Here is a 26788-nt window from a genome sequence, read left to right on the forward strand (position 1 = left end):
ACTCCAGCGAGAAACTGTTGAATTGGAATTCATTTGCAAATTGGATACAATTAACTTAGGCTTGAATAGAGACTGGGAGTGGCTAAGTCATTATGCAAGGTAACCTATTTCCCCTTGTTTTTTCCTACCCTCCCGCCCCCCAGACGTTCTTGTTAAACCCTGGATTTGTGTTGGAAATGGCCCACCTTGATTATCATACACATTGTAAGGAGAGTGGTCACTTTAGATAAGCTATTACCAGCAGGAGAGTGGGTTTGTGGGGGGGGAGGGTGTGTGTGAGAAAACCTGGATTTGTGCTGGAAATGGCCCACCTTGATTATCATACACATTGTAAGGAGAGTGATCACTTTAGATAAGCTATTACCAGCAGGAGAGTTGGGTGGGAGGAGGTATTTTTTCCTGCTTTGTGTGTATATAAAAAGATCTTCTACACTTTCCACAGTCTACATCCGATGAAGTGAGCTGTAGCTCACGAAAGCTTATGCTCAAATAAATTGGTTAGTCTCTAAGGTGCCACAAGTACTGCTTTTCTTTTTAAGTACACACAGACTGTCAGGGGCTCAGATACAACAGTGATGGGGATCACATTAGTATCTTGGATGGATGTTTCACTTTGAGCTGGTGCTACCTTTAGCATGCCATTCTCTGGTGTTGTTTCCCCTAGCATTCCTGTAGAAGAACACCCTTCCCTGGTGCTGTCTCTCCTTCTATGTACTGTCTTAAAAGAGATTTTTATAGGTTCCAGAATCCTCTCACCGACAGCATATTTTCCCAAAGCTCACTACTATCCCAGGCTCCCTTCTTCCCTCTGTCATTGGGTGATGCCACCTGCACCACGGCATAGTTCTAATCCTGATTTAGATGAATACTTTCTATATCTTGCTTCCTTGTACATTCGGCCCCTGAAAGACCTTGAGTTTTTCCTTTTTCCTTGTGACAGTTTACTTTGTCACAACCAGCATTAATCCTTTGTACATATTCTATCACCAGTCCCCAAAGAAATCTAGACCACCTTGGTAAATGACCTTTTCAACACACTAGATCACCAAATGTAACAAGGTGTGGAAGAAAAAACCTTAACAATGTAGTAGAACTGAAGCATGTTTTATATTTGTATAGTTGCAATAATCATCTTTTTTTCTTGAAAGTAATATAATGAAACGTTGCTCTACTCAGCGGATTTATCATGAATTTATGTTTCCAGATTTGAGGAATGTACGACACACAGAGGACAATCCACTACGAAAATGTTATGCTGAAACCCCAGAATTTAACAAACTAATAATCTGTCACGTTAGCATAAAGCTACATTAAAGGACACAAATGTTAGAGCATTATGTTGCATCATGGCACTCTTCTGCCTCTCGATATTAGACTAATATTAAACCGCAAAGCCAATGTCTATAATGCACAAGCATTTCTTTACCATATTAGAGCAAATAGAAAATGAGATGGAATAGCCCCGCTAAGTGGTTTAAAACCACTTCTGACAGCTTTTAAATAATGCAGTACATGAAAGATGGGGGACTTTATTTATTGATTTTATTTTTGCTCATAATGTAGGCCTCTTGTGAAGACTGAGCCACCCTTTCGGAAACACAAAAATGGGACTTAAGAATAAAAGAGTCAAAAAAGAGTCAGTAGCAAACCACTGTAAAAACCAAACGATAGTTCTATGTAAACAAAAACAAAATCTTACAACAGAAGAAAATCCCAATTTCCAATCCATTCTTGGATTTATACCAACAAGGAACAGCAGAAGCAAAAAACCCAAATACCTGTCAAAGCAGCTGTTTTTAAAAAGGGATTTTATACTACTAGTTCAACTACAGTATTCTGCTTAGTGTTTTGAATAAACAGTATTTGATGAAACATCAAACTACGTGTATTTTGCATAAACACAAGAGAAAAAACACAATTTAATCTGTATAGATTAACAGAAACCAGTTTGGTATCCTATAGAACAAAACACCTAATTTAATGTGTGTCTGTTTTTCTAAATCATTCATTTGAAATTGCATCCCTAGTCGTGTAGTCAAGAAATTGAGTATATTGTTACTGAACATCCAGCATGTACAATTAGGAAAGCTATTTATATGATGAAATAAAGCTGCTTTTACTAGATTTATTCATAATGTGATTTCAAGGTTACTTCTATCTCCCATGTATTCAACAGAAAATACAATACAGCTACATGAGTATTACCTTGGGCTGTGATCCTGTCAAACCCTCAAGCTTAGCAAGATCAGCCTAGTCAGCATTTGTACAGACTACCACCGAGGACACAAACATGCTGCAGTGGCTCAAAATTACAGCATTCAGATTTTCTGTTTCCCACCTTAAAACTAAAGAAAATGTTTCTTGTGGGATGAACCATAGTTTTTAATTTACCATAGTATTAAAGGAAGCTAACTTGAAAGTGCAAAAGGAAACCTAAAATTCCCTGTCACAGATCCACAAAAAATATATGGAGAGAAATTAACTTTTTTCAGGCAATGGATTGCAAAACAAGCTTTGATATGCATTAACAAAGTGACTGCATCTAAATATAATTTGTATTATACTAACTCAGGAAATCAAGGTTACATCACTTAAAATTATTTGGTGCCTAGGAGAAAGCATTTTCACTCATTCTTATTAGTTATATTTAGTTAAGTCAAACCAAAGTTTTCAAATATATCCCATTAAGCCAATAGTTGTACAAACTCAACTAATCAGTCTTGATCAGAATTACCTGTTTTTAAATCATATGCATTAATTGTTAAAAATCAAAATTTAAAAATATATGCAGCTTGAAAAATCGCTTTTTGTAAAATTAACTCCGAAGAGCTCCAGAAAGGTAACCAAAACAACTCCAAAAATCCACGCATGTCCTCTCATGATAAATATCTTTCTCAAGTATAATTTTTGTACCAACGAATACAAAAGTTAATTTTAAATATTCTGGGCCAGATCCTTGACCCTAGAGAGATATAAACTGGCAAGCCTGGAACAAGGCAACTCAGGATAACCCCAGAACAGGCAAGTTAAGAGATGGCGCAAAGCTTTATGCCAACCATTCCCCCTCAGCAAAGTGTGTATGTCAGGGGCCAGCTGGGTTTGGGAAAGCACTGAAAGCTGATGCGAAATGTGCTTTGCTGATCCCTGGCTAACAGAATGATTCTTAGAGAAATTTCTACTGGACGCTAGTTCAACCGCTTGCCAACCGCAGGATTGGGGAAGGAGTAAAGATTGGTTAAACTTAAACTTAAAGCATCCCCCAAGTATACACAGCGTGAGGCTGGCACATCTGAGGACTATCTATTTGAGAAGTTACACTCAGGAATCATTTTTATTTTCTAAATCTTTAAACAATCCAGGTAAATTGTTCTAAAGCACCTAAGTGACTTAGTAGCCTACATCTCACTAACTTTCAATGAGATGTAGGCTCCTAAATGGCAAATTCTCTTTTCATCGTGGGACCTGGCCACTTTTCAAAATTTTACAGCATCCTCTGAGACTAGAATGCTACAGTGACCACCACATGGGTGGATACACTTGTGCCCAATGACTCCCAACAGGGCTCAGTGCAGGGGTTTTCCTGCTTGAAGCTCATTACAGGATTGGCACCTGAGGAAGGAGATCACGTCCATTCCCAAAATACCTGTTAATTTGTCCTGCAACTTACTAATTTTCAGTAGCATAGTTTCCTCATCCTCAGATAAGATGATCAGGGATATAATTATGCTCTGAGTTGCACCAGTGTAAACCATGCTGCCAATGCAGAACAACATTGCCATAAATACCTAATACATATTCCTGCCATTCACTGGACAGTGCAAGGATGAACTGAAAGTTAGTTGTATCCTACAGTTTTGAGGAAAGATACCACAGGAAATTAAATGCTGACTAGGTCCACAAAGCTGGTTCTGAGAGACAACTGGTGCTCCAGCACTTGTTGGGAGAGGGCAAAAGGGTGGTAAAAAGAGTCTGGATTGGTCAAATGAATTGGAAGTCTCTGCCCCACTCCTTTTGTTAAGAATATTTTAGTTGGTGACATTTTTGGCCTGGTTCCATTCTTTTTGTGGATGCACTGTGTTGAGGAGTTGTACCCCTGATTATAACATTTGAAATACAATAAAAATACTAGTCTACCAGTTGAAAACACTGATAAGATCACCAAATAAAATAATTAAATGTTGATTACAAACATAGCTACATAAAAATATGTAATATTTTACATGGAGAGCAAAACTAGAGACTTTTATAATGACAGAAAAAGACTTTCCTGAACTAATCAGAAAAATAAATTAACCACACATACAAACACAGAAAGAAACAAACAAAAAAAGGGATAACTGAGGCACCTGACTCTAAGGGGCTATTCAAACAAATATGGAATGCTGTGTGGCAGGGATGTCTCGGCCATTCCCAACTACCACGGAATCTTCCTGTTGGCGACCCATCACTCATATGTGTAAGAGGAAAGGAGCAGCAACAAGATCACCTGTAGCAAATTCACCACACTGTCCTCTGTTGAGCATCACTGTTCCTCACAATATAAAAAGTTATTTTATTAAGTACTCTTTTAGAGATCCGGATGAGACCTACATGAGGAGCACATCATCCCACATCTGCCTACTGTGGAGTTCTTACACTTTCTCCTGGGGCATATGTGCTGCACTAGTATAAGATGGGGCTTGCATACCTACATCAGGTATGTTTAAGTATACAGCCAGACACATCTTTTACTAGAATGCATTAAGTATTAACTATGTTCAAAGTAAAATACACCATTGGCACACACTATACAATTTCATGCTGCATCAGTTGCATAATTATTGCTTCCCAATGCAATGAAAATGTATTATTTAAGTCATGCTATCATATTATACAAATGCAAAGCCAAGACATTTTTCTTTGAAACACCTACCTTCACCATCACAGTTTGATCAGAGACACTACTCATCATCTCATTGATAGACTTAAATAGCTGCAGCAAGGATTCCATGAAGTCTGCTTCTCCTTTGTTTTCATAAAGTCTGAGAAACAAATAATTGCTTGTGTAATATAAGCATAAACCATAAGGGGGAAAAAAAAAAACCCTGGCAATATTGTATAAAACAATGAAAATTGTTCCCAAAGCGGTCATTTTTTGTTCAAATGACAACTGACAAGGCCTTGTATTACTCATGACATTTAAAAGAAAAGGGGTTCTTAAATTCTACAACTTTTATCAGTCAGGCAGGAGTGTTTGGTATAGAATGGTACAGAACAAATAGTTAACCAAAAGGAAATCCATTCAAGTCACAGACCTAAAATGGATTATTACTAATTTAAAGCTTCCCCTGGTAAAACATCAAATAGATGGAGATTTAACACTGAATCCTAAATCACTGAGATACTATCAATCCCTCTCATTATCACCCAACTCCACATAGCTGCAAAATAATGGGCTAGATTCACTTCTTCACTCAGCACAGAAGTAAGCAAGGAGGTGGGAAGAGCATGTCAGGAAGCCAGTTCCAGCTCCCTGATTCTCAGGACCAGACCCAGCCTAACTTACAGGTGGTGCTAGTCATCTTTAAATCCTGCCACTGTTGTAAGGTTCTTAATAGGCGCTATGTGAGGAGAATTAATGTGGCAACCCCCTTTCCACCACCAGCAAACACCCTGCGTGGGAAGACGGGAGTTTGCATTAATTGATATGGAATATATAGGCTAAAGGTGTTAACATAACTCAGTTACTGTCTAAAATTCAACAGTGTTAAACATTTGCTATACATGCAATTTAGCCTTCTTAGGACATGGCAAACACACCATTAAACAGCCTTTTTATTAAAGAAAAAGGGTTACAATATTTGACACGTAAAGTATTAAATAAAGCATTTATTTTCACAATATTCCTGGTTCCTTTTCTTTTTTTTAACTGGAGAGAGTTTTTAGAACTCCTTGTGAACAGCCTTTTAGATAGTATTAAAGATGGTAGTAATTTTTTTTGGAGGAAAAAAAAAAATGTTAGTTGAAATGGGCTGGAGCTGTTGTGCTGCTGATAAATCTTGATTTCATTTTATTTTAGGTGGTATTTGGGATTCAGCAGGAGCTGACAGATGTTATTTGGGTCTCTCTCTCTCTCTTTTTTTTTGAGGGGGCCCAGTTTGGTCAGGACATTTTTCAGGATTAGGAAAAAGAAGGTCTGGGGTCTTAGGAGATGGTGGGAGTAGTAGCCATGATGGTGAGGCTTGATCCAACAGCCCCCCCCCCATTGGTTTTCATAAAAGATGGGTTTTTTTAAGGATTTAAAAAGGAAGTGATGGGGAAATAGTCCATCCCCTTCTTATTTTGTCTATTAATTAGGGTTAATATCTGACACACTAATTTTGGTTTATTAATTTTTGGACTTGCTTTTTGTTTAACCAGCATGATTTTAATATAGTTTTTGAGTTATATCAGTAGCCTTTTTGGTTTAGACTAATTCAGGTTTTTTTGTTTTTATTTTTTTGCTTTTTTAACAACATTTGTTATTATAGATTTTTGTGATAGTTTATTAACTTCTTCGTACTGTTTATAGATGAGTATATAATTAGGGTAAATGTGTAGGCTTAACTATTGAAACAGAACTAATTCACAGGGGCCACTCTGCAGACCAGATACACTAGCAGGGAGTTCCTCCAATGCCAGAGGATCTCTGTTGGTGCTTAAGGCCAGATCACAACTCCTTTGTGCCACCTCAGTGATGCAAAAAGGACGTAACCCAGATAGAGAATTTGGTCCAATCTCTAAATATGGCAAAAAAGTGACTCAATTCCCAAACCTCCTTTCTATTTTAAATGCAACATGGATTTTGCCTAGAATGAAGGAGGAAGGGTGAGATGAGGAATGCTTCTATGTCTAACAAAAGGAAAGCAGCATTACCATGAACAAATTTCCTGTAGAAACTTAAAACATACTGTTTGTTCTGTGACAATCTCCATAGCTCACATTTAGCAGGGATGCAGTCAATAGACTTCTGAGAGCTCTTCCCATTTAAAGAGCTTCAATTAAAGAAAGTATGACTAGACAGGTTTAATATATGCCACAGAGGGAAACAATAGTTAAGGGTGCATGGTATATAGGAGACAGAAGGGCAGAAGGCCAGCGAAGCATGACATCCTTGTCAAGTTTAAATTGTGGTATTTATAAAAATGGTTGTGGGAAGCACCAGAAATGTTTCCCATGCACTATACATTCAGTTTTTGATTGGCTATGGGCCTATTCGAGACATTTAGTCCCAGGCCTCTTTCTCCATCAAGCTACGTTCTATTTACATCAGGTGCTGAAATGCCCCTTTGTTGCATGTCATCATGATCTGTCACAGTAGCTATCAAAAAAACATAAGAACGGCCATACTGGGTCAGTTCAAAGGTCCACCTAGTCCAGTATCATGGCTTTCGACAGTGGCCAATGCCAGGTGCCCCAGAGGGAATAAACAGAACAGGTAATCATCAAGAGATCCATGCCCTGTCGTCCATTCCCAGCTTCTGGCAAACAGAGGCTAGGGACACCATTCCTGCCCATCCTGGCTAATAGCCATTGATGGACCTATCCTCCATGAACTTACGTAGTTCTCTTTTGAACTATGTTAGAGTCTTGGCCTTCACAACATCCTCTGGCAAAGAGTTCCACAGGTTGACTGTGGTTGTGTGAAGAAATACTTTCTTTTGTTTGTTTTAAACTTGCTGCCTATCAATATTTGTTCACTTCCCTTTTTTTATCTTCTACTTTACCCGCTGATTAAACTGCATCAGAAGAGAGACTTCTAACTTCAGCATATGGTTCCGCCTTTCTAGGGCAATGGGAGCATTATAGGTAGGCATTGTACATATTTAAACCTTATCCTGATTTCTTCATACTTGAAAACATCACATAAGATTTATTTAAAACTCACGATGCAGAATCTATATTACAAATTCCAAACGAGGAACAGGGATACTTTTTTTTTTTTTTTTTTAAGTGGTGCATGTTACATTACACTAAAAATTAATGTCTATTATTTCTAGCACAAAATGCATATTCCTTGGGCGCCATAAAGCAGCTATTAAAGTAGTACACTAGGGAAAATGAAAAAAAAATTATACTGTACTATTTTGCTCTGAAAACTTTGCTTCCCAACTAGAATTGTAGGCCGTGCAGCACAGATTATTAAAATTATATTTTAGGAATAAACTAAGAAATTGTGATGTTCCCCTACCAAAAGGAACTGTAAAGCTTAACAGACCGTATCCATCAATACATTTTATAGATACATGAAGCTGGTTAAGACAAGAAAAAAAAAATCTTTGTGCTTAGTAAATCCTGAGCACCTGCAACTCCCAATGACGTCAGCTGGAGCAGGGCGCGTACATTTATCTGAGACTGTAGTAAACTTGGCATACGGAGGGCATGTGCGTATGTTTGTTGTGCAGTACAAAACACAGTCAGCGTGTTCAATAATAATTTATTTATTTAAAAAGTTATTATTGGTAATAACGCCTTTTTAAAAAGCTTTTTCTTTAGAACAGGAACTACACTTGCTTGTTAAGTGTTTCACACTAATACACTAGCACTGAGACCACTTCTTTTAAGGACAGCCCCTTAATGCCATAGTTTTAATAGTTCTAAATAATCACCACATATTAGCCAGGGTTTCAGCTTTACAACTGAGAACCAACTGTTGCATCATTCCAATTTAGTAGCTTCTCTGATTAAACCCTTATCATTCAGACTTGTGATTTCCCAGTGCTAATGCATTTTGAATTAGTGCTTAGCACCAGGAAATCCAACGGCAAACACTAAGGGATCATTTTTTTCTGTAAATCTCATCTGCAGTGAGAGATAATTATTTTTTTTCTTGTAAAATGATTTGTAAGACCAGAAACAGAATAAGTGACAGTCAGTACCTTATAAATCTCACAGCAAGATTATTATTGAAAGCAATTACATTGCCTAATTTATAAAAAAAAAAAAAAAAAACTTGGTGACGTTGTTAACTTCAGAACTCTACATAAATCCCTTGTAATAACCTTGTTATATCCTATAAGAAATAGCAAAAGGGTTACATTAAAGGTTAAATTAAGACAAATACATAATAAACTTGCTTATTTATAGGTTTGTATATTTGGTATAAGCAATTCCATGATAACTTTTAACTTGCTGGAAAATTCCTGTACTTAGCTTTATTGGTGAATATTGACTTCAGGCATGACAACAAAGTTACCTATTCAAGTCACAGAAAATTAAACAAACTGGAAAACAGCATGCTAGAAAGGTTGAGATTCTCCCCTCCCATTTTAAAGCCAAAGAAATCTCCTCAAGGATTTTCTCATGGAGAAGCTCCACATCATTCTATTGGAGGAAGAGAGTGAGAGGGTTTGCTAGTCCCTACAGAAAAACCCGGCCCCAAACCTCACAGATACCCTCAGTATCTGCAGGAGGCCATGATCAGCCACAGTGGCTCCCTCCTACTCCTTTGGCCATGGGAGCTTATGAGAACCTCTCGGATAAGGGGTTCTCTGTGAAAATGCTAACATTTTGTCATAAATTGCATTAGATTTGAGAGGGGACATTTTGAATCCTCTCTTCCCTCCCTCCACGCCCTCCCCCGCCGTGCAGGACTTGGAATGAGCATAAAGCCATCTGCAGGGTCCCGGGGAAGGGGACTGTCCTGCAGAGGCCCCAGAGTTGCATGCAGGTCATTCTGATATCAAAGTGATTTACATCATGATTTAAAATCAACAAACAGGAAACCTTGATTGAAATTAAGAATTTTAACCTTGTGGTTTATTTGTACTTTTAAGTTATTTTCCTAAATAAAGGTTCATTCTCATTGGTTGGTATAATTTGGTACAACTTTTTGCTAGCCATGAGGATACAGTATATCTACACGTACATATTTAAGTAATTAGAGAGTTTTAAGTACGTTTATTCAGATTCTTAATTTTTACTTTTTTATTGTGTTAGAAATGGCGAATGATGCATTTTTATTGACTAAATTAACTTTTTAATCATGATTTACTCCTCAAGCGACATTTGGTTAGAAATTAGAATTCAATTAAAATGCACAGAAACAGACTTTTTTTTTTTTTTTTGATTAGTTAAATAAAACTACCTTAAATGTGCTAGATGCACAAGGAGAAAAGTTTATCAAAATTAGTTTGTAATACAAAAGTTAACTTTTTAAACAAATCAAGTATTATCTGCTAGGGAATTAACTTGATTGCTTCTGATCACCATGTCCTTCAAGATTTTAGAAAAAGTAGATCTCATCTCCTTACACCTTATTTTTATTCATAGATTGGAAGAGGATATCAAGCTTTTCTGCGTTTTCAACTACCAATCAATGAATCAGTTTCTCAACTTTGAATGAACTCGTCATTGAACTGAAATGAAAAAAATTCTCTTTCTGCATCTGGAGAAAAAGCCAGTGCTGTCAGAATGGCATGTCAACAAACTCTGGTTCCAGGTGCTTAGCCGGTGACTTCCCCCAGTTCATTGGTTTGACTTTCTTTAAAACTTCAGCACTAAACATACTGCTTCAATATTATTGTTTTTATTTTATTTAAATGATTTTAAAAGATTATAGTAAGTTGAGGCCTTAACAAAGGTTAGCATGGGAAGGCAGCCTTAACTGTGGCAGTTACTCTTGCTGTAATTAGAGTATTGGATGTTGTAGTGAGGTGTAACAACTTTATTAGCATGGGTTTTGAACGGCTATGTTACTTACAAGTGGCAAACCAATGAGTTATGCTGGTCATCTCAAACAATTCCAGTCAAACTTATAAACCATACTACGTTAGTATGAATTCTGCATATGTTACCAGGAACACTATTTTAGAAATGTTTTGAGTGTCTTAAATTTATTCATATTTAAATTCTTTCATTCTCATGGCTAGGATTCCTTAGTTTTTAATCAACCTATACAAACAGAGGGGAGAGAAAAGTTAAACCTAACAATCACCTCAGGTAGCACAGAGATATATAATAGTGTCATGGTTTTGTGATCCAATAGCTCAAAACAAATATTGTGCATGCCACTGGAAATCTGTGAAACTTTCATTGGCATCAAGATGGTAATTATCCAAATATTAATGCTACTAATGGGATGCAGCTCAGTAACCGTCACTGGTCCAGGGCTGACTTTTGCTAGTTCCTCGCCTCAGATTACTTTAACTTTTTCACCTGGTTGGAAGATATTCAACCTTTTGCAGGGAGGCAGAAGGAAGCTTTTCTCTGGGCCACATCATTGAGGGTTGACTAAAATCAATGAATTTATAAAGAATTATTTTAAAAAATTAAAATAAATACATTGTCTTTTCAAAAAACCTATTTGAAATTATGGGAACCTTCTGTTTTCAGACCCTTACAACATTCAGAAAGCTATGAGCAACAATGGAAGCGCTTATGTGCTCTTTCTAAACTGAGGTGTCACTCCCACCGTGAGGTCCATGCTTAAATATACCCACGTATATTCACTATTTACGTTTGCAAGGCTTGGCACAAGGCAGCTGAGAGAAGGACGCTGAACTAATCACTGGAGTAGTTAGGGTTTGGTAGCTGGAAAGGGATTACTACAAGCTATAAAACCAGTAGCAGTGTGGCCAAAAAATAAACAGTAGCATTGCGTCCACAAAACCATCACACCTCACAACGTCTTAGCACCGTCAATCTTATTCCTTCTGTCTAATGCCTATGTTACATTTTCTTATACTTTGGGAATAAGCCAAATTTGTGCAGAGTAAACAGGTGCTTTATGAAGAAATAAATAATATTCTATTTACTGCTCAGTACTTACCTTTAAACAGCCAGTGCCCTTATGAAAAATGCTTTGTTTCATACCAATCTACTAGTAGGCACAACATTTACAGTAAATACAAAAAAAAGCCAGAACTCATCACAAGCGTCTCTAATTGTAATTTTTAAATAAAAAGAGAAAAATCATATTTAAGAAAGGAAAAAATATGAACCCCAAGGTTGATTTTTAAAAAAAATTGTTAATACTTACTGATTGAACAATATTCTGGACCGTACTATAAATTTGAAGATGTATTCCAGAGCTTTCATAGCTTTAAAAAGTTGATCAGTTACACCAGGTTTCTCAGCATTATCCACGTAATTTTTTAAAACTTTAGTCAGCTTTCTATTAAAAAAATAATACAGGTTACTTGTACTTTTTCCAATTAAGAATTTTGCTTCCTGAAGAATTTAACAATATTAGCCAAAGCTAGTGCAGATAACATTAAAGCATTTTATTATGTGAGAGTAAGGACTCTTCATTCAATTCTCGTCCTTACCAGTGACTAACTGTGACTTTGGGGAATTCCCTTAACCTCTGTGTTGCACACTTTACCTACCTACAAAATGAGCACAGCATCATATATTTCATAAGAGAATTAGCAGACTTAATATTTACAAAGTCCTTTGAATCTTGAGATGTTCAGGTGAAAGGCGCTATGCAAGTGCAAAGAATTATCATAAATATTTGTGAACAGATTTCTAATTGTAATTCTATTTAAATCAATAGCCCCTCTGGGTTGTATCTAGTATCCTTGCATATGGCTTTACTTTGGAACAGTGACAAAATAGATCCTGTAAAACTTGCCGTTTCAAAATTATAGACAGTAGCAGTTGACATTAAAAAATGACTTCGTCTCCAACTTCGGGATTTTTTACATTTTGTTTCTACAGACTAACAAAATTACCACTTCTATAGCCTCAGTTTTCTTGACTAGAAATCACTTTTTAAACTGGAATATAGACAATTCCCAGTTTTAAAATCACCATCTTTAGTTTTATTTTAAATATACTATGAGTGATATTTTTAAAACACATATAACCCACTGAAGCTAGTGAAGACCTAATTTTGTCCTTATTACTTAAGTGAACACACTTCACACATTTTCTTCCCACATAGATCATAAAAGTAATTTGGCTACCAAACTCCATTCCGAGGAAGAGAAAGTTGCCAAGCAAAGCTATCCATTACTGTTTTTTCATCCAACAATAACAATCTGAAGTAGCAAATAGCAAAAGAAAATTGAAGGGTTCTGTTTTTGTTTTGTGGGTTTTTGTTTTTGCTTAAAGATGACAATGGTGTACACATAATAGAAGATAAGCAGAACACCAATTTTACACTGTAAGCAAGATGGATTTTAATTTTTTCAATATTTATTATTCCTTACACAAGTATAATTGGCAGTTGTCATGTTTTGTTTATGATACTTTTCTCCATAAACATGTCTGAAATAGTTCAAATCACCGTCTCATTAAAAAGGAGGAACTATGGGCTTCATGCCTCAGGATTGACAGCACAGTTACTATTAATTCAGATTTGAAAAAGGAAAGCAATATCTCCTACTCAAAAAACAAAAATAAACCATGTTTCTTCATGTTTATAGGTGAACACCTATTTAAATTATGCAAAAGGAAATGTGAATACCATCTGGATACTCTGTACAACGTTTTCATTAGAAAAATATTTAAAAAAAAAACAAAAAAAAACTTACGTGTAGGCTAAAGTAGCACTGAAATGTTTCTTAATGTAGGTTTCCAAGACAGGATTAAAATGCTGAAATTTTCTGTCAGCAATCAGTCCAATGATAAATACCTGTTAAATTAGTGTAATTATTCCATTATCCACAAAATCTTTGAATTTCTATATTCTCATGAACTAACCAGTCAAATCATTTCAAACGAGCCACACTAATAACATACGGGGACACAGTCACAGACTGACCTTAGTTAAAAACAACAATCCTACTGTTCTATTTACTTTACCAGCTTTCTGTTCCTAACATAGGAATGGTTCTCTCTCTGCCCCACTACCACTCTTCTACTTCTACCAGTGTCCCAGCACAGCAGCTGGTCCACTATATGCTTCGCCATTTCTTGTCTCTGACACTGTCAGCAGAGCGCCCCCCTTACACTTGTCTTCAATCACTATGATGCAGTGTGTCAGAACCCTCAATCACTGTGATGCAGCGTGTCAGAAACCTTCATCCCCTTTGAATTAAAGCCCTACTGGGAGTTTTAAAAAAACCCACTTCAAATAAAACAAATTTCAAAAGGTGTGATTTGCAGGTGATAGGATGAATATTATTTATGAAAAAGACCATAATTAAATCTATACATCAATAAATTACATTTTAGCCAAATACCTATACACAAACAAGTCAACTTACCAAAGCATCGAACACCAGGGTGTCAAACGTCTCACTCTCGGAATTCTCCATCATTATGTTAAAAAGTGCATCTAGTGTATCTTGTAGGAACTGCAGATAAATATTCAGTCACTATATTTTACAGGAAATTTGAGATTAAATTTCCCAAATTGATATTTTACATGGATCTACAAACTAATTTTTATTTTTACATTATATAGAATATAAAAATAAAAGAGTTAGTTGGAAAATAGAACAAGAATTTTTTCCCACATTTTGTTTTTCAGTGAATTTTTATAAAATTTAGTATTTATATATCAGAGTTGGCCAGAAAATGCATTATCTCCCCTCCCCCCAAACACACACACACACACACGAGTACTTGAACAGAAACCTTTACTTTTTATAGTGAATATACCAATAAAGTGTTTCAGGATTCAATCTTAACATACTGTTATTAAAAAGAATCATGCAATTTTTGGGAAATGATCATCTATCACAATACAAAACACAAACAAGCAAGTCAGACTCATGCTAAATAAATCAAGTAGTACTCAGATGCTTTGAAATTATCTTGACATTAACAGAAAATACTACATAGCTATTTATGGCTCCATAAACTCTCAGACCCACAGCAGTTAACTAACAGCATACATGCAGGCATGGGAAATACCACACACAACCTTCTTCCCCCCCCCCACAATAAAACCTACAGGCCTCTATCACTGTAACTGAAGAAGAATCTTCACTAGACAGTTGGCAGGACACCCTGATCTGCACAACATGAAAGTAAAAGCAGATTAGCAAAGGGGACTTGATGTAAGCACAATGGAAAAAAGTACTCTATAACCATATAATGTAATATTCCTTCCTACCATGGGCTAATAGCACATAGGGTTGGAGTTCTTCAGGTTGCATGATGCATTTAGTTTTACCAACCAATAAGTCTGTGTCTGGGCAATTTGTGTTACTAGATGGACAGAAAAAACATCAGCTCCTCCCAGACAGATTAACATGTGAATGTATCACCGCTCAGATTCAGATTTTGGGGGAAAATGTAGTTTTATGCAGCAAATGCCTTTTGTCTCTGTTGAACAGGTAGGCAGTCTTCTCCTGTAGCGGGACTCCAGTTTAGGGATGGAGTAAGCTATTTGTTTTGTCAAGAGATTTTATCGGGGGGGGGGGGGGGGGGGAGAATCTTCCATCAACCAGAGGAGTAGAGTAGACTCTTTTGGGATTGGATCTGCCACAACAATGAAGATGTGTAAGAGCTTATGAGATCACACTCAGGCTGCTTCTTGGGCTGTTCAGCAGACTCAACAATGCTCAACAAGAGACTCATTGTTAATGATCACAAGCTAACTTTTATTTAGTAACCCACTGTAATCCTCTTTTGGCCACCAATTTCCATCCCAAGGAATCTGTAACCACAATATGATGCTACTAAAATCTGGAGGCAAACAGCAAAGAGAAAGAGCTTACAACATCGTTTCCATATGGGCACGCAGCTTGGGGCAGAAATCAGCTTTTGACTTCACATTTTAATTTTTAGTAGAACAATGTGTGTCTTGCAGTCATATTCATTTAATTAGGGGAAACAACATGGCAGTTCACACTGCTATGCATTTAAACATTCACTTTTCAGTGGGAATGAGTAAAGTTTTCCCGAACATATGATGGTTTGATAGCATGGCTAAACTCCATTAAAAAGAAAACAGAGAGATGAAAAGGTGCCATGACTGGATGTTTTCTGCACATGTGGGCATCACACACATTTTCTTGCATTTGTAGAACTCATGTTGTATGAGCAGTTTTGAACACATGCAATGAGGACCTACAATGATGACTAGAAAGATTCCAGGCTGTCCAGGCCATAGAGGGTAGGAGTACCCCAAGAAAATTACTAATAGCATCTTGCTGCAGATTGTGGCAGGGCTTTGGAGACTTGCAGGAAGACACATTCATCAGGGAGGGATGTCATGAATAAGGACTACTGGTCTGTACTATTGTGTCCATATAACATATATGGAGAACTCCATTACAATGAGAATCTCCATTGAAAGAAGATAGCATTCATTCTACTACTACTGATGTAGAATGAGAGTCAAACATCCAACAAGTCTCTTATATGTTCACTATTGATGTGTCAATACTAGTACAGAATATAATGATATTTTGATGGAGATTTATGAATCATTGATCATTTATTAACAGAAAATTTGAATATTCTTGATCAAGAAGACATTATTAAAAATTATGTTATTGAAAATTGGAAGTAGTTTAAAGGAAACAAATGAGGGGAAGGAAAAGGAATAGTTAAACTAAAAATGAATAATAAATATGCAATATTATACAGACTAAACTACTAAGATATTTTTCTTGCACTGTAGAAACAGTAGGCAATGGTGTTTTAAACAAAGAACTAAGAAAAAGACCAACATATCAAATAAGAACTCTTCAGTCATGGGCAAAAATTTAATTGATGCATGTCCCTATTAATAATGGGAGCTTTTTAATGGACTTCAGTGAGGCTAAGATTTCACCTGCTCTGTCTACAAAAGTGTGTGCGGAGAGGTGGGGGAACAGCAGTGTGGTGGAAGGAGGGAAAAGAGGTTCACCTAAATATTGTTTTAACTTTCTGTTGTGTGACATTCTGTTATCTTTCTGTAATCACTGGGCACGCAAGTATTTGCCTGGTGTATACTCTCCAAGGTAATTTGGAGAACAACGAAAATTACCCATAATAAGGTTAGTTGGCAGTGAGCATCAGCACTGAGCTATGGCTCTCAAGTAATATAAGCCAAAAATGTAATAAACAAGGCCACTCTGCAAAGTCCTATTTAAGAGGCTATTTTTTCCTTACTCAGTAAAGAACAATGACTGTGGTCTCAGCTGTGCGAAGTTTCCTTAAGATGAAGCATTCATTAGTGCTTTTTTACTTTATTTGAATTTTAATTTGGTTAATAGAAGCATAAAGGCCCTTAAGGTTCATCTACTCTTGATATATTACTTCTGCTGACATTATTGGATTCGATTTAGTACAATGTATTCAATAAAGTCTAAGCCTACTGTTTTCCACAAATAAACCTGTCTTTATGTTGGTCTCTACAGTCACTCAATGCCCTTATGGCCTTGGCAAATGTAAATTACTTGGCCCAGCTACATCTTCAGCAGGAAACATAATTAAAAAAAATATTAGCACCACTTGCTGAAATGTGATACTTGCACTCCACATTCAGACATAATAAAATGCACTTAATATTTATTTAGAGAATTGAACTTTTGCTATGCATTTTATTACCTCACAATAACTGAGGCACTCTCTCTCAGCAATAATTTCAAGTAGTTTTGATTGTACTGTTTAAATAAAAATCCCTTTTGGCATTTAAATGTGCATATAAAAGCAAGTTTACTGCAGTATTCAGAATATCTATATTTTAAAAACCTGTGCATTACACATCTGTATTGAAAAGTAGTTCCTGACTTTACAGGGGTGTTGTGAGGACTCAGACATTAAAGATTGTGAGGCACTCATATACTACATTAATGGGGGCCATATAAATACCTAAGCTAGAGGAACGGAAAAATTAAAATATCAAATTCATTAAAAAAATTTAACTTGTTTCTTACCTTAACCACTTCACCACCATCAACTTTCATCAGCTGTCTCAAATTCTGCTGCAGCAAGTTTGTGTTAGATCGCCATTTCAAAAGCCCCAAGAGATCCACTGTAAGTGAGAAAAACATTCAATTATGATGTGTTGCAGGAGTTATGCTCTCATTCACATACCATGACTATATTCATAATAAAAACTTCACTTCCAAGTTAGTCATTTTTATTGGCTGTTTACATATTTCACTACTGTATATCTGCATTGCTGAAATCTGGTACGACTATATTCCTACTTTCAAGTGCATTTACTCTGAGAATGTCATCCATGGAAACTTACTTAAATTCAAAATCAATAGTAATTATGATAAGGACAACTTTGCACTATAGCATACAGACTATGATTTCTATTATGAAAGCACTGCCGTTTTCAAAAAAGTGGATTACATTTACTAAAGGTACTTTTAGAAAGAAGGCTAAGCAAGTGCTGGTTTCTCAAATCTCAACACTTTGGTTCACCCAGGAGCTATCAAACAATAACTCATACAGTGCAGGTCAGGTTTTCTTCCATAATCATTTCTACAAGTTCGAGAGTTTATCACGCCACTATACACCTGTCACCTGCTAAATAGCAACAACCCAAACAGGACCTTCTGACCCATTCCACCAGGTCCCTGAGCTGCAGTGGGTAAGGTAAAAGCCCTTCCTGCCCTGGCCAATCTAGCAGTGAAGACAAAACTCCTTCCCAGTCCCAATAAAAGTGACAAGCACAATGCCCACAGCAGACCAAAAAAAAAACTCGGTTCTCTTCTAACCCAGCAGTGAGTGGGTCTCATATACTCTCCCCAGGGTGAACAAGGGTCAGTGGCTTAGCTTAGCCCTGCTAGCCAGCCCACCAATTGCTTCCCCTACTCCACCACAGCCCCATCCCTCTCTCAATCACAAGGGAAAGGGAAACCCTTAAAGGAGCTATACCCTTACTCCTTACCCCTCCAACCAGTCCAGATCTCATGCCTTTGAAGCTGCTGAGGGTGCATTCTTCTGTGGCTTTTAAAATAAAAAAACCTGCAGAAAATATTTTTAAGGCTAATAGCTGAAGAGGTGATCTAGCAATGTATTTTGAGAATGCAGCAGGTGTATACGTTAGATATCCCATGGAAAAAAATAAAGTACATAACTAACTAATGTACATAATAAATGCATCAGTTCTTTAAACCATACAACAGTACGGCAATTTACTATGAAAAAAACGGTACCTCCGAGTAGTATTCCTCCAAAGGAAAAGGTCAAGCTCTTACTAGATAGGGTTTTATTTACAGAATACTTAAATAATCAATAGCAACACGTGGAGTAGTATAATTTTTGAGCATCAACAAATGTTTCAAGGGTATTACCCTCTCTAAAGTGAATGCCATAACACTACGTAAAGAGAAACATAAGTTGAAGGTGAAAGAGACACTGGTTTGGCTGAAACAGATTAAAGTGATGGTGAAGGAGAGGAAGGGGGGAAAAAAACCTTTCATATGGGAAGTGCAAGCTAAAAAAGACTGCCCCTTAAGAGATACAAGTAGGACAGTAGTAAGTGAAAAGTATTATTAATTCAACTGGCAATAAAATATAATTCCAAACAAATCAAAAATGGGGTTTTAGGGGACTTACTTTAGCCACTGGATTAATATTTTTTCAGAAATAGACAAGTTTTATCAGACTCGGTAAGAGCTTGCTTATAAGCTATCTCCCATCTCACTTCCTTCTTGAGATTCAAGTAGGTTCAGCATCCAACGAACTCCCCCAAAGGAGGGAGGACAATCAATCATTCTGGAGTTTTTTTCAGGAAATGTAAAACATGAGAAAACTGGTCACTTTAATCCTGGATGTCTCTCTTAATTGCAGGTTCTTTGTTAGACTTGTCAGGAGTGGGGGATGGATTCTCCAGCTAAATGCTGGACAACAATCTGGCCTCAATGCCTTATCTTTACTGATTCTTATCTTGAAATAATTAGATTGGCATAAAGGAGGACGAGTCCACTCCCCAAGGGAGGACCCTGTTTTAGCATCCTAGACATGTGCCTGCATCATAAACTTGTCAGCTGTCTATATCAGATGAAGTTGAAGGGGACAAGAGACCAACAAGGTTAGAAATCTCAGAGACAACTGCACACAATGGCTGAGTGTGTCTTGGCAAGAGAAGGAAAGAGACTCCATCAGACCATGTTTCAATATCCTGCTATTGCACTGGTCTCTCATGCCTATTCAAATGTTAACTATGAAAAAATAGAAAATGGCCACGTCTGCTCAGAGAAACGAACAAAATTCATAATTTCAGTGCCCAACATTTGCTACTTAGAGATAATGATCAGATGTTAAGGACAACATTCAAGAGTTGATAGACAAACTACATCTGAGAGGCACTGTCGCTGAAGGAATGGAATTCCAAAAGAGCATGTTGTCAAACAGGTATCAGAATACACCAATATGCAACATAGAATGCAATGCAAAAACAAAACCAGACATATCATGATTAACGGACATATGGGAGGTATAAAAGCTGAATTTCAAAACTGTTCTCTCAGTCTTAGTATTCACTATATTTACTCCATGAAAGTCCCACTAACTTATTGACCAAACTTCTGAATATTACTAATATTAATTAGTAAACACAAAAGAAAAACTGTAACAACAAACATCATTAATCACAAACTACAATAATGTGTCCAGCAGTGCAACCCTCTATATTGGATTCTGTGAGCTATGTTTTATGAAACTATAAAATTACTGTGTTATCATTAGGATGTTATCATATATTTGGGCTGCAATTAGAATTATTGCTAAGTATCTCCTTATACCATAAAATTGGTTGACTGCAGTGAATCTTATGTGCTTTGAATATAAAACAACAGGAATGTGTTTCAGAGATGTCAAAAAGTACTGCAGTATAATTGTGAGGTGACTACGAAGTCATATCAGACCTGTTATTTTTCTATTTGGATAGGAAACTGAATAAAGAATATATTTACAGGACAATCTTAATGGTTGCTGGCAGTAACACATCACTCAGTATTGTACGCTTTACATAATATGTGTATTTATAACCACTTATGTAAAATACTAGTGAAAGAGGGGTACAGATCAACACAATCATTCATGGTAGTAAATCCACTGAAAGTTTTAATTAACCTGTGTCAATTCAATATTGAAGTATTCCAAAATACTATGCGTATGAACTGTCAATTAAGTTAAACTATCTCAAAGGCACAGATGCAACCTAATTTTTGAAAGAGAGGACAGAGAAATTACATACCGCAGAGGACTTGTGTTCATTAGGCTAGACCCCTCTAGGGTAGGTTCTTTCTGGGCTCCAAAGTCTGGGGTCCCACCATACACCACTAAAATTGCCAGCCTCCAAGTACTGATCCCTCTCCCCGTGGTGACTCCTATAATGACTATCTCCTTTCCCAAGATGACTCCATCACCCCCAGATGACCTCCCCTACCCCATATCCTGAATCCTATCCACTAGTCTAGAAGCAAGGAAGGACGCTGATCACTCCATGGGAACAGAGTGAAAACAAAAGAGCTGGCTGGAGAAGAGGGTCAGCTGCTCCAATGACCTGTGAGCTGTATCAGTGACTGCCCCAGAGGCTGCCAAAGGAGCATGAAAAGCAGGTCTGAGGCTGAAGGGTTTAGAGGAGATACTATGATACTAACCACATTCCTGCCACTCCATGCCCAATCCTTAAACTCCAGCCATGGGGCACATTCTACAGAGAAGGTGAGGCTTGGCAACTTCCTCCTCCCTCCCAGACCCTTCTATCCATCCCTGCTCTGGTCTCTGTACCAGACACAAAAAGAGGGTGGAACTTGTTACTTGGAGAACCCTGCACACACAGTGAAAATCATATAAGGCAGCCCATTGGGGACCACAGCCATTCCACCACCCTCCTTACCAGCTCTTCTATACAAAGAGACACTTTGAAGGGATACTAGGTATGTGTTCCATCATCCTCTCCCACACACCTGTTTGCACCCATGCTAGAAACTGTAAAGTTTTAGATAAAGCCTGTGGTGCCCTGTTTTACACCCAGAAGGACCTTGGCTTAAATGGGTGTGGAAGTGTTTTCTCATCCCTAGGCACAGCTGGACTAAAGCATATAGGCTGAGCAAGGTTTGGATGCTATACTGCCAATTCTCATACTGTACTTGTGCTGTGTTTAGACAGAACTGTCAATCAAAACCCTTCACAAGCAGTATAGAATTCCCTTAATAAAATAAAACAATACTACATTCCCTCCCCTCTGATAAATGGGGGGAAGTTAAGGGGATACGTGGGGTGGAAAGACATTTCTTCTATTAACTCACCATTCTGAGTGAGTTTTGTTGAACAAACAAGAGTAGAAATCTGGAAAGAATCTTTGCTGATGGTGCAACTTCCAAGGCTTTGCATGCTCTTCCCAGTTGTGGCGTGCCCTTTTTCTTCCAATTCTATTTTAGTGGATGGCAAGCTTAAATACGTTGAGGCATCCTCCAATTTCTTTGCTTCTGCCTGCAAGATTTTTTTTTAATCAAAATACAACATGATAAATAATTAAAATAATAAAGAACAAAGTTATATAGTATATTCTCAAACAGGAATAAAGATATTTATCCTAAATCTCTATGTAACTATTTACGGTCGGTGTACTTAACTTTTGTTGCAGTTTTAGGGAAATTTCAGGTTAAAGTTTGTTTGTTTTTTTAAAAAGCCCTAACCAGATCTAGCACCTACATGGTTTGGAGCAGGAATGTGAAATTTCACATGGCCAAAGGCGTGCTTTTTTTGCTCTCCCATGAAAATCCATCCATATGCAGCCAAGTTACAAGCCCTACAAAATCACCATTTTCACATATACAGTACAACTTGTTCAAGACCTGTCCCTCAATTTTCTGAATATCCCAATTGTACGGTACACGCTATTGGGTTCTGCTGAGCCCTCTGGGCATCATTCTGAAGGAGCCATACAGAAATGAACCTCCATTACCACCACACCTTTTACGTTTCTACTGCTTGAATCTGCTAACAATGTTCTTTTAATACAGAATTTTGCATGTACCTACAACTAGACTGATGTGTAACAGATTCCATAAAGTGAAGGTTTCACAGTAACCAAATCTGTGCAAGGACTGAAGCAAATTTCTTCAAAATTATACCTTGTACACTATAAGATCATGCTCTCCATCCCTTAAAGTTGTTCCATCGTATCTCATCAGCTTCACAAATGCTAACGCAAATATTTTCTCAGACTTATCTTTGGCTGTTAAAAAAATAAGACACATAGAGTAGTTTAAGTAATTGATATTGACAGAGACACTACTCCAATATCTCAAGGAAAGATCATTTAGAAATGGCCTGACAGTGATAAGGGTTCCCATATGCAGGAAAAGGGCTAAGAAACTTAATAAGGATGCAGTCCTCGATACATATGACACAAACTAGATAGTAAAATAAAGATTTTCAAACACAGGTGCCTAAAACTGACATCTTTGGTAGCTGCTGGGCGCTCAGTACTTCTGAAAGTCAGGCTGCCTATGGATTTAAAAGGCTAAATTAAGGCACCAATGTTTTAAAATCTTGACCTACATTTTTATACAAATCCCAAAATTACTGTTTGACAAAGCAAAAAGTCGGTATCTCTTATACCTGGAATGATGATATTTTGTCAGTTAGTTTATTACTACTACTTATTATTTGTATTACCGGAGCACCCAGAAGCCCTACTTATGACCCAGGACCCATTATGCTAGCCCCTACACCAACAAAGAACAAAAAGATGGTCCTTGCCCCAAAGCAGCCCACACATAAGCATCTTTAATGAACGCCTGCCACATAATTTCACTGCAGCAGAGATGAGGAGGTTACTTACCTGCAACTGGAGATTCTTCGAGATGCACGGTCCCTATTTGTATTCCCAACACAGGTGTGCATGTGCACCATTCGCTGAAGCCAGAAGGTTTTCTGCAGCAGCATCCGTTGCCCCCAGCATCCGTTGCCTCGTGTTCCAGGAGAGGTTGTAAGAAGCCATGCGAGCCGACGCACACTCAGTCACCCTCTTACTGCTGAATAGGGCTGTGCACAGCACGGGGGATGGTGGATGGGTATTGGAATACAAATAGAGACCACACATCTCGAAGAACCTGCAGTTACAGGTAAGTAACAACTTCTTCTTTGAGTGAAGGTCCCTAAATGTATTCCGAACACGTTTGAGTATCAAGCAGTGATCAGCTTGGAGGTGGGTGCCAGGATGTGAGAGTTATTGCCCATCTGCAGGATGGCAAGGCTCACAGTCACATCTTCGGCTGCCCCTTGGCCGATGGCATAGCGGGCAGTGAAGGTATGTAGAGAGCGGCCAGGTTGCCACTCAGCAGATATTGTGCTAGGGGACGTCCACCGGGGGGCAGAGATGGTTGCTTATGCCCTCGTGGAGTGGGCCATAATTCTGCCAGGCGGTGTGGCATTGGACTGCGCATAGCACTCTGTGATCCACTTGGATATACGCTGTGAGGAGAAGGCCAGGCTCCTCAACCGCTCAGCAGTGGCTATGAGAAGGTGTGGAGAGGAAGGCACAGGTTTCTGTCTAGGTAGAACGTGAGTGCACAGCAGATGACCAAGGAGTGCAGAGTCCTGTGAGCGGGAGTGACAAGCAGTTTAGGATGGAAGACCGGAAGATGGATAGACTGGCTGAGGCAGAACTCAGAGACGACTTTCAAGAAAAACTTAGGGTGAAGGTATAATGAGATTTTGTCCTTACGAAAGACCATATATGGGGGCGGGGATGGGAGGATGTCAGCCATCATGGCCGCCAAGTCTCTGACCCACCAAGCGGAAGTGATGGCCACAAGGAAGATGACCTTCATGGGTAAGTGTGAGGGGGAGCACATGGCCAGGGGCACGAAGGGAGGTCTGGTGAGGGCAGAGAGTACAAGATGGAGGTCCCAGGGAGGGGAAGGTTTAAGGACCCGTAGAAAGCTGTTCGTCAGCCCTTCATGAAATCAGGCAATGATAGGGTGAGTCAACACCAAGTAGCTTTCCACCGGTGGGAGGAAAGCACTAAGAGCTGCCAGGTGGTCCCAGACAGAGCTAAGGCCGAAGCCTGAGGTCTTAAGTTTTAAGAGGTAGTCCAGGATAAGGGAGACAGAGACATCTTTGAGGGGGAGACAGTGGCGTTGCACCCAAGACGTGAAACACTTCCACTTTACTGCGTAGCAAGCCTGTGTGGAATATCATCTGCTGTGCATAAGTATGTGCTGCACTGGTGCCAAGCAGGCATTGTCTACATGCAATCCCCATCCAAAAACCAGGCTGTCAGTCAAAGCGGGGCTGGGCTGCGATGTCGGACTCTGCCCTGGTCCTAGGTAAGAATGTCTGGCAGATCAGGGAGACAGATTGCAGGGGCAGGCTGAGAGTCTGAGTAGATACTAGGAAGACCCTGGCTCGGTCGCAACAGATCTTACACAGAATTTGGAGGAGAAGGGAAATGGAGGGAAAGGCATATCAGAGACCACTTTGACATGGAAGGAGACAAGCATCGCCCTGGGAATCGTAGCCCCTGGCACCCTTTGAGCAGTAAAGGAGTAACTTGCAGTTTTCACAAGTGGTGAAAAGGTCCCAGCGAGGGGTGTCCCAAGCCTGGAAGATGAAACAGAAAGTGGGGTTGTGGAACTCCCACTCGTGATTGAGGTACCAGGTCCAGCTAAGCCCGTCTGCCAGGGAGTTCTGCACCCCCGGGAGGTATGCCGCATGGAGTGTGACATATTATCCGAGACAATCATATATAATACTTATATCAAATGAATACTATCAAAGTCAAAGTAAATCTTTCTTCTATTACTAGAACAGCAATTGCTAACATATGGAAAATGCTTAGTCACAAGGCATCATTCTGTAGGGCTCAGAGTATGGCTAAACTGCTAATGATTTTAAAGGAAAATGAGTGGGAGCTACAGGAAGGCAAATAGCTTGCATATCCAAACCATAATTTGAAAACAAACAGCAGGTCCGTATCAGAACCAGGATTAGAACCCAGGTCTAAACTGCCTTACATACACACGACCACAGTGTCTCCCAACCAAGTCAAATTCCCTGTCTCCATTTTCCTCATCTGAAACAGGAGGATCCTCACCTACTACTTACCTACCTACCCACCCACCCATGGGCCTCTTGCTTAAGGCAAAGCTGGCACTTGATCTATTTACTGGGTCTCTCATTTGGTGACTTGGGCAGAAAGTGTATAGGAAAGAAGGCATGAGGGCTATCAGGAGAGGGAGAGGAAACAGAGGAAAAAGGACAAGTTGTACAGCGCCTCGTTCAATGGAGCTCCTAGGTGCTAGGATAATAAATAAATAGTAGTAGTAGTAGAAGCACCTCATCCCCACACGAAAAGCCAGAAACAATCTCTCCATTACAGCAGATGCAGGCACCAGGAATTGACAGGCGCACCAGGGGAAAGACTGAAGTACTCACAGTCCTGTGATGATCTGTGACGGAATGTAAACCTTAAATGACTGCGGTTCACATCTTCAATAGGAATTGCCACCTTCACAAATTAAGACAGGAGAAAGAAATAAGACTCATGACTTCAGATAGTTTTTACCAATACCAGACTTTCACAGAGGTTCTTCAAATGTATTTTCTGCATTTTTAGAGAGAGTAATGTAATTTTAGCTTTCTTGCATTGCTAATAATTTGCTTGGCTCTTTCCAAACGAGGTATTTAAAGACCAGCATGACTTTCCCATGAAAGGCCTTTAAAGGCCCTAGCTCCCTTGGAAGAAATCTCCACTCCCTCAGCCATTAGCAGATTGGGAGAGAGCCACGCCTACTAAGTTCCCCATCACATGACCTTATGGGACTAGCAGGCAAGCTACACAAGGGACCCCAAAACCCAGCAGCCCTCACCCCCCACCAATATCTGAAGCAGCCTCTTCTATACTGCTCTTCAGGGCAGAGCCTTTACACAGAGCTTATGTAGAACCCTTCAGTTCTATGGACAT

The 26788-nt window shown here is 38.5% G+C and overlaps 1 protein-coding gene across 3 annotated transcripts in view; it reads right to left on the reverse strand.

Annotated features, from left to right (window-relative positions):
- Positions 1-26788, reverse strand: part of DOCK1 (dedicator of cytokinesis 1) — a 545102-nt gene that overhangs the window by 427864 nt on the left and 90450 nt on the right. For all 3 annotated transcript variants that reach the window (XM_037903703.2, XM_043551994.1, XM_027819633.3), the window contains exons 16-23: positions 26260-26332; positions 22950-23053; positions 22122-22305; positions 17784-17881; positions 14175-14264; positions 13500-13600; positions 11999-12133; positions 4913-5021 (exon numbers count right to left, since the gene is read on the reverse strand). In XM_037903703.2, the coding sequence (XP_037759631.1) occupies positions 4913-5021; positions 11999-12133; positions 13500-13600; positions 14175-14264; positions 17784-17881; positions 22122-22305; positions 22950-23053; positions 26260-26332 (894 nt within the window). The remainder of the gene's footprint in view (positions 1-4912; positions 5022-11998; positions 12134-13499; positions 13601-14174; positions 14265-17783; positions 17882-22121; positions 22306-22949; positions 23054-26259; positions 26333-26788) is intronic.

Source organism: Chelonia mydas, chromosome 7 (assembly GCF_015237465.2).
Source record: "Chelonia mydas isolate rCheMyd1 chromosome 7, rCheMyd1.pri.v2, whole genome shotgun sequence".
Taxonomy (NCBI): Eukaryota; Metazoa; Chordata; order Testudines; family Cheloniidae; genus Chelonia; species Chelonia mydas.